At 36.6% G+C, this 9,225-nt stretch overlaps 1 protein-coding gene across 1 annotated transcript in view; it reads left to right on the forward strand.

Annotated features, from left to right (window-relative positions):
• The window catches only part of LOC107586864 (mitochondrial pyruvate carrier 2-like), an 11,073-nt gene extending 3,597 nt beyond the window's left edge, over positions 1–7,476 (forward strand). Inside the window, exons 2-7 of the mRNA XM_016274416.1 lie at positions 1,440–1,525; positions 1,614–1,627; positions 3,691–3,731; positions 4,493–4,577; positions 4,940–5,051; positions 6,482–7,476. Coding sequence (XP_016129902.1) covers positions 1,440–1,525; positions 1,614–1,627; positions 3,691–3,731; positions 4,493–4,577; positions 4,940–5,051; positions 6,482–6,530 — 387 coding nt within the window. The 3' untranslated portion in view covers positions 6,531–7,476. The remainder of the gene's footprint in view (positions 1–1,439; positions 1,526–1,613; positions 1,628–3,690; positions 3,732–4,492; positions 4,578–4,939; positions 5,052–6,481) is intronic.
• Positions 7,477–9,225: the final 1,749 nt, after the last annotated feature.

Here is a 9,225-nt window from a genome sequence, read left to right on the forward strand (position 1 = left end):
GTCTCTGGCTGCTAATATGGCAGTGAGTCAGCAGCCGTGGGCGGGGTCTGAGCAATGTGACGTCACACTTCTCAAGAGAATCAAAACGGCATGTCTAATGAGCCTGATTTGGTTTAATGAGGATTAAAAAATGAGTCGGTGGTTTTTTTATCATTGTAGGATGGTTGCGTGTCACATACTGCCAACACACATTTATGTTCAAACACCATGTAAAAGTGGAATTTGATATATATATATATAATGAATATACAAAATAATGCTGTTCTTTATATGACAGTATGGTCCTGATTACTAGAGTGTAATATTTTTCAGCTTACCATTTAACTTTGTGTGAAGGTAGGTAGCAATAATGGCAATACTCATGATAACCACAACCAGCATTGGAATGATATAATTTCTTAATGTGACTTTGTTCTCTGTGAAACAAAAAGGTTGTTTGGTATGAAAATATTGATTAAAATGATTTCATTTAAGAATATGCACATGCATCTTTTTTTAGCCTAATTCCAGTGGCGGCTCTTCGGGGGGGGCACAGCTTCCCCATAATTTTGAGGTCAAAATGGGAGGACGATTTAATGTTAATAAAATTCACAATTCATTTTAGTTCATGTCTCAGAATGTGTATTTTTTTTTTTTTATTATATTACAGTTGTAATATAATAACGTGAAAGCGCCGCTTTTCTATCGCAAATGTGCTGAAGCTGCTGATGTAATTACAACCGCTAAATGATAGAGAAGAGTAGGGGGAGGCTGGGGGAGAACTGAGCTCTCCATTGTAAAAAAAAATTTGCCAATCAGCATCGAGTGTTCACTTTCAGCGTTGAGGAGTGTTGAGAAAAGAAACCTCGTAGAGGAGGCTAGCCTCCCTTCTGATATCAACCAATCATCATAGAGAAGTAAATTACGTGATATTAGTCTGAACGTCTCCCGCTGCGCTGATAATGTACCAAGTAGCCTACTTACAGATTTACCAAGCTGTCATTCAAACAGTATATATACGAATTTAAAAAAAGGGAAAACACGCCTATAAGCTGGATTTAGGCTACAGCAGTCAGCTTAATTAAATGGCACAACAGGCAGCTCTCTTTTAACATAGACTTTTAAGAAGGGATGTTTGCTTCAAGTGATATTATCTTGCTGTATGTGTGTCGTTTTCTTTGCGTTTTCTGACTAAAAGCAACCAAAAAGCCATTTTAAAGTGGTTAAGCAAATAATAATAATAAAAATAATAATCGGCAGGGATCCCAGACCAATACAATTAGTGTGCCTCCTCTATTTTAAAACCCATGAGCCGCCACTGCTAATTCTGAAATTACAATATTGCTTCTGCTTGATTATTTGATTGTTAGTCCATATCATTTTTAATCCACTATGCCACTACCACCCCAAACACTTATGTTTCAGAAGTCAAATCAAGATACCTTTATATTCTACTTCAGGCACATAGATTTGGACGCTGTTCTCCATGGTGTCACTCTGAGCCACACATTCCACGTACTTCCCATGAAACTGTGACAGCGGAAGCGTGAGGTTGCTTGTAATGGTGGTTGAGCTGTCTTTGTTGAGTGTTGTGGAATTACTTAACCTAAAGTTGTTCAGCTCTTTCTCTGCAGATTTCCAGTGGATAGTTGGAGTTGGTTTACCAGTGGCTGAACATGAGACTACAACATCTGGATCAGAACTGAGCGCAGGATTCACTGATGCTGTTATTTCTGAAATACCTGAAAAAATATCAGCAACATAATGATTTAATTACAATATTTTAATACTACACACACAAAACTATATGGCACTATAAAAGAACATCTTGTTATTTGATTCTTTATTAAGGCATTACTAAATACATAGTATTTGCTTACTGAAATATTATTTAAAAAATAAAATGGATAATTTGCTGCAGGTAATCCTTTCATTTTTCTGGAACTGGAAACTGAATTTAAGTTTCAGTTGCATCTTGAGCACATTGTTTGGTCCTGCATTACGATGCAATTAGTATTATTAATTGACAAATTTCTGAGTAACTTCTGATTCACAACATCCTTTACAAGTTTGGGCATATCTGCATTATCTTAAATGAGCTTGCTTGTTTTTTACAGTTTTTTATAGAGAACATATACTGTATACTTTTCTGACCAATTAGAGGAGAATTGAGCTAGTTGTCACTCTTAGTCAAGTGAAAATTTCTCAGGGTAGGTTTACTTTTGAAAGGAAATGTCTTTATTGACACATAACTTGACAAAAAAATTGACATTTTCACTGTTATTGCCCTGGAAAAAAGCTCATTTAACTTAACATTTAATTTATATTATATCAAACCACTGTATTAAATGAGGCATTTAAAACATATGTGACAGCCTGCCCTAAATTGACTCAAAACCTGAGAGATAAGCTTTGTGACTTTCATGGTTGCAGGTATTTAGCCTCTGCTCATTTTTGAATTTTGGAGAATTCTAATTGTTCTGTTAAATCTTTGTAAAACGTCCCAGATACCAGTTTGAACTTCCTTCTTAATTTTTATTTATTTTAAGGGTTAAAATAACGATATAGCCTATGGTTACAATCAAGATTCAGGAAATGATTACCATTCAACTTTTGCTTTGTTTTCCCCACAGTTAAAGAAATTACATAAGTGTTAAAAAAAATACATAAGTTACTGTTACAGTTTATTTACTGATATTAAAGGGGTTATTCTCTCAAGGAATGAAACAGAAAATACCAATGTATTAGCCTACACCCAAACAAAAACAACAGCTAACCACAAGCATATCAATACCTAGACCTGGTTTTCCACTTTGGTTTGTTCCAAAGATCTAGATGGAAACATTGGTGCTACAGTATGTGCTGTTGAAGCCAAATTTTTATTTACAGTGTAAACATGTTGGACATTGCTTAGCCTACTCCAACACCTCCTACCACCTCACTTAAAGATTATTTCTTATCATATACTGCATGACATTTGAAGGTCTATCATATCTGTTTCCAAGCTTTTTTTCTTCCATAAAGCTGTTTCCTGAACCTGGTAGAGTAGACTACAGTGCCGGCTGTTCTGACTCACAGACTGTAAGTAGGTTTTTATATTTAAAGAATTTGTCACTGATGATTCAAACGCAAGTTTTGAGCAGTGTAGAGTAGGACTTGTTGTTTGTCATTCCTCCGATCATAAATGCAGACATGGTTTTATGTTTACGCTGCGCGATGCAATGCAACGCGTAAAAAGACAGTATAAGTCATTATAATCCGTAATTATGTCCCCACTGGATGCCACAAATGCCTCGTTTGTAATGGGTTTTAATGTTTTTGTCTCGTCGCCCCGGCCGGGACAAGGCATCACAATATGGTAAGGGGCGTAACATTTCCGTCACACGCTTGAGGTATTCGGCCAATCACAAAGCACTGGATAGCTGGCCAATCAGAGCACACCTCGCGTTTCAGACCGATGAGTTTTGTAAAAATCGACGCGTTTCAGAAAGGCGGGGCATAGAGGAAAAACAATAATGTACAGTATGTGGAAAATAGTGTTTTTTGAACCCTAAACCGCATAAACATTTCATTACACCAAATACACAAAATAATGTTCTTTTTAGCAACATCATATGACCCCTTTAAGGAATTCGGAGCATCAAATTAAAAACACCACCACCGAATGTTCTACACAGTAGCACTTTAATTATTAGTATTTTTTTTTTCCAGGACCAAAGACGGTTTTCTTCTGGGCACCAGTTTTTAAATGGGTGAGGTCTTGTTTGTTTTCTTACAGTTTAAATGGTCAAATATTAAAATACAGCACTCATCATCACATTTTACTGTTTTCTGATTTGACATAGTAGCAGTTCTGAGGCTAGATTGTAGAACGTCTTGGCCTTGGATGTTTGTGTTTTACTTGATTATAGAGAATGCTATGAAAATTACTAGTTATAGTTAGGAATTGCTCATCATTTACTCACACCCATGCATTTAACCACCCATTCTTTCTTCTGTGGAACATAAAAGGAGATTGAAGTAGCAGAAATGTTGCTGAGTGTTCTATACCAAAATGGTGACCATACCTGGCGAGTTGGAATTTCAAGGCTTTTAGTGATGAACAACTTAAATTTCACAAAATAATCATATTGGTTCAGATGATTTGGAATATGTTGTGGAAGTCACACGGACTACTTTTATGGTGCCTTTTTTTAGCTTGACAGACCCTGGTTTCCATATACTTTCATTATATGGAAGAGTGCAACTCAAACATTCTGCTAAGCTTTTCCTTTTGTGTTCTGTTGAAGACAAACTCATACAGGATTGAAAAGTCATGACGGCAATGATGATTTTGGATGAACTATCCCTTTAAGCAAAACCAACATAGCATTATGCAAACTGGCAATACATACTGTATCTTGCAATTTGATGTTGTAATGCTGTGGTGAATGCAATCATATCATGGATTTACCTGCTGATCAAGGCCTTTGAGCAAGCTGACTCTTGTTTTGCTCTTTCTTTCCTCCTGCAGGGTTTAGTAGTGGCTGGATTCTCTGATATGACCCGGCCACCAGAAAAGCTCAGTGTCTCTCAGTCCTGCGTCATTACAGCCACAGGTACTTATTCAAGATGGAGCAACAAAGAGATGCCTGATGTAGTTTAGTCAAGATTTATCTACATCAGTAGCTGTTGTCAGTGTCCTGTAGATGAGAATATCTCATTGGACTCTTGTCTGTCGGAGTGTTGTCAATGTCCTCTTTGCTCCACAATGTATTTTTCACTGCGTGAGAACATGATGTGTGGAGTGAGAGCGGCATGGCTTGTTGGACGTAGCAACAGTAATTAAGGGGGGTGGGTCTTTGCGAAGGGTCAGTTTACTAAGACTAAGGCCTTAACCCACTTTACTCAAAAAAATTGTTGATTCTATTAATTCCAACACTGTATTGGTTAATTGCGACTTTCTCTTGTTTCTTTCTAGGAATAATTTGGTCAAGGTACTGCTTGGTGATCATCCCCAAAAACTGGGCTCTGTTTGCTGTTAACTTCTTTCTAGGCATGTGTGGAAGCATTCAGCTCATAAGAATATGGAGGTTAGTCATTACTGTTCTAAGGTCAGCTTTGTTTACTACCATCAGTCGATACACAGAGGTGACAAGCTTAGTGGTGTAGGATTACGTTGCAATGGCTTTGAGTTCAATGGTTTAGAGTTCAACAAGGTACTAACAAAAACTGGGATTAAGCTGTTAAAGCAGGCAATATATTCTTAAATACATAAAAACTTAAAAAATAAACTAGATTATTTATTTTGGAATTAGAAGTATTTAACTGACAGATAATCAAGAATGATCTCATTTGGGGCAGCAACATCAAAAGCTATGGCATTTTTACTATCAGGCTACTGCAAAATGAAAAAATGTAGTTGAATTACTAAATGTTTTTAATTAGATTTTTAAAAATAAACTACTAAAGTTATTTTAATAAATTATTCACCAACACTGACAGTTTTTTTTTAGTTAAACCTCAAATGACTTCTTGTTATGTATTGTTTTCACTCTACAAAAAAAATAAATAAACTTTTATTACACTTGCCTTAGGCCTACAACATATTTACTACCAACGTTTACTTTTGCTGGGAGTTTATCATAAGGGTGTGGTTCAGTTCAGTCATTGTTTATTTGTTGATTCCATGTTATGAATTATACATTTTGCAGCTGCAAGTTGCATTAAATATATATTTCATTACTTAAATTCAAGTCTATTTGTAAAGTGATTGTATTTTTAAATTTATAAATTGATCACGGATTCCTTCAATTTTTAAATTCTGCATTCACATATTACACATATTCACATATTACAAAAACCTAAGATATTACAGCATTGTCCAGAGATGAGAACTCTGGCCCTTGAGGTCCACTGTCCTGCAGCTTTTCACTCCATCCCTAATCAAACACAACTGCCTGTAATTTTAATGTAAATCCTGAAGACTTTGGTTTGATTTTCAGTAGTGTTTGAATAGAAATGGAGCTAAACTGTGCAGGACAGTGGACTTTGAGTGCCAGAGTTGCTTATGCCTGGCATAGTTATTTAAGGTAAATCATTGTATAATATCAATTAGTATTTGAAACATAATTTGTTTAGGTACATAAAAAGATGAGAGATCAGTTATGGCTTCAACAAATGAGTGAGATACTTTTATTATGGCCCGAGCATAAATGCAGTTGGTGGAGGTTGTGAAGGTGCCCTGTAACTCATGTTACATGAGTTTTATGGGAAAGGAAAAGTGGCTCTTATACAGTATATCCACATCTATTAAGTCCAGTGGAATGTGAATTGGAGGTAATGGAGAGTTTAGCATAACAGTTAAAGAGTGGGAGGCAGCAGAGTGGAGCATTTTGTTCTTTGTTGAGTTTACAATGATGTATATATTTTCAGCAACCTATGTTCCTTCAGCACCTGCAGTGCTTTGGCTAAACAATTATGCATTTAAAAGGAGTGACGCACTTTGTATTTGTCTGTGTAGGTACAACCAACAGCTCAAGCAGAAAGGAGTGGAAGTGCCACAGCCTTGAATTGCCACTTATTCTGACGAGTGGAGTGGTGATAAAGTTTTGCTTTGTTACTGTAAAAGCAATGAATCTGCATTTTGCACACATCAGTCATGTTATATAGATCAAACAAATATGCTCTTTCTGTGTAAAATAGGGATTTGTTTTTTTTAAACTTCATAATCATTTCAAACTTTATCACATAAAATTGTGATATTACGATTGTAATTCATATGTTTTTGATTGTATATTGTAATGTGTTGTTATTCTGATCCATCGTTATTTCTATAGATTTCTTAGTTTTAAGGTGGTCATATTATAATAATAATAATAATTTTTTAAAAAGTTACTGGAGGTGTGCCTGTGATATTATAATTTTTTGTGCCAAAACAGTCACTATTGAAACAGCTATTGAAAAAAAGCCAAAAAAATTCTAATTCTTAGAATTAACTGGATATATTTTGTTAGTGTGCCTTTAAGAAAATTATTTGCATGTGAAATTAACTTTAAATCAAAGTGTGCCACACAAACCTCTAAGATCAAACTGAAGTGTATGTTATGGATATCGTAAAACATAAAAGAATAACTTAATATGCTTTGAGTTCTAAAAGTCACAATGTATTTCTAATGCATCAAGCTTTTTCTGAAAAGGCTAAGGGATAATTTGATTCCTCATGATATGGCCCCTTTAAAATCTAACATAAAAGCTAATGGTCATTTGATAAAACTAACATCCTGTTGCACTGTATGCTAAATCACTGTTACATTTTTTGCATTGGATACTGAGATGAGATGAACACATGCAGTGGGCAAAGGTCATTACCAAGTCACACACAGACTTTGCCCTTTATATGGACAGAACAGACACACAATGATAGACAGAATGTTTTAAAGTGTTGAGCTGTAGTACAATCTGACACATAATAGTATCTGTCAATGTACACATTTATTAAAGTCAATATAACATGGATTCACAGGACAAAAGTCTGTTTTGTAATCTTACTTCTTTATATTTTGAGTCCAGAGTGCACTTTTCTCCAGAACTGCATCATCCTACACACTGGGTTCCAATAAAAACTTAAGGGTCATCAAGCATCGTACACTTCCAGACCCTCTCTACAGCTAAATCAGGAATCAAGGGTGTATGACAAACACATGCACCACTTTGTTCCCTTGTGCTAAATTAGACCCGTTAATCTCCCTTAAACCCCTGTTTTCAGTGTATCCTACACGCTGACTCTAAATTAAGCAAGCAGGGTGTTGAATCATCCATCTGTCTCTTTACTTATACATCACACTTCACCTCTGCAGCCCACAATCTTGTCAGATGTGAACAGCATAGAAAAGGCATTCTGGGTTCTTGTGCTTGCTGCATGCATATCAACAAATAATAAAACAGCTGTATGAGTCAATTTATAAGATACTGTCTGGGTAGCACTTTACAAGAGGGTTTCATTTATTAAAGGGGTCATATGATGCGATTTCAAGTTTTCCTTTCTCTTTGGAGTGTTACAAGCTGATTGTGCATAGATAAGATCTCTGAAGTTGCAAAGACTAAAGTCTCAAAACCAAAGAGATATTCTTTATCAAAGTTAAGACTCTGCCACGCCCCCCTAAAACGGCTCGTTCTAACACGCCCCCACATATCTACCTCACTATGTGGAAATATTTGCATAATGCCGCCCAAATGTGCACGCAAAGAAAGAAGGCGTGGTTTCAGTAACCGCAATTAGTTTAATATTTGCTATTGACTGTTCAAATGCGGAGTTTTGCGCGTCATGTATGTGTGTGTGTGTGTGTGTGAGTGAGAGAGAGCGCGCGCGCGAGAGAGAGAGAGAGAGAGAGAGAGAGATACAACAGAACAGCAATGCATTTTATGGACGACCGTTTCGTGAACCTAGGAGAGGAGGTAATTCTGACTTTGCTATGACAATCTGGCACTTCTGAATCAGCTACTGTTTTGTTAATAGTTTAATATTTGCTATTGACTGTTCAAATGCGGAGTTTTGCGCATCATGTATGTGTGTGTGTGTGTGTGTGAGTGAGAGAGAGCGCGCGCGCGAGAGAGAGAGAAAGAGAGAGAAAGGGGGTCACATCACAGTGGAGTCAGCTGTCTTAACCGTGGCTTGTGTACTGCACACATACCAGCTTCATCACTGTGTCTGTCACGCGACTCTGTTCCCTTTCGGGCTCTGTCTTTACATTTATTTTGAAAGATGAAGCTTGCGATTATGGTAAGGGGCGTTACATTTCAGACGAGTGCTTGCGGTGTTCGGCCAATCACAATGCACTGGGTCAGTTGGCCAATCAGAGCAGACTGCGCTTGTCGGAAGAAAACTAAGCGTTTGAGAGAGGTGGGGCAAAAGACAACGTACTCAACCTTAGGTCATCCAAGATAGATGAGATGAGATTCTTTCTTCATCGGAACAGAAAACAATTTGCATTACATCACTTGCTCACCAATGGATTCTCTGCAATGAATGGGTGCCGTCAGATTGAGAGTCTAAACAGCTGATAAAAGCATCCCAATCATTTACATAGAGAAGATAGATAGCTTTTATTGCTTTTTGCTTTATAATGTTAAGTGATATTGCAATACAAACATTGTTACACATACTATGTGGTTTGACAAAGACTGTTAAATGCCATTGATTATAATGACAATGTGGTTCTATATGCTATAGGCCTGCTGATTTAAGATTATCTCAAGTGTTCAAAT

The sequence above is a fragment of the Sinocyclocheilus grahami genome, unplaced genomic scaffold (genome assembly GCF_001515645.1).
Source record: "Sinocyclocheilus grahami isolate Dianchi unplaced genomic scaffold, SAMN03320097.WGS_v1.1 scaffold86.1, whole genome shotgun sequence".
Taxonomy (NCBI): domain Eukaryota; kingdom Metazoa; phylum Chordata; class Actinopteri; order Cypriniformes; family Cyprinidae; genus Sinocyclocheilus; species Sinocyclocheilus grahami.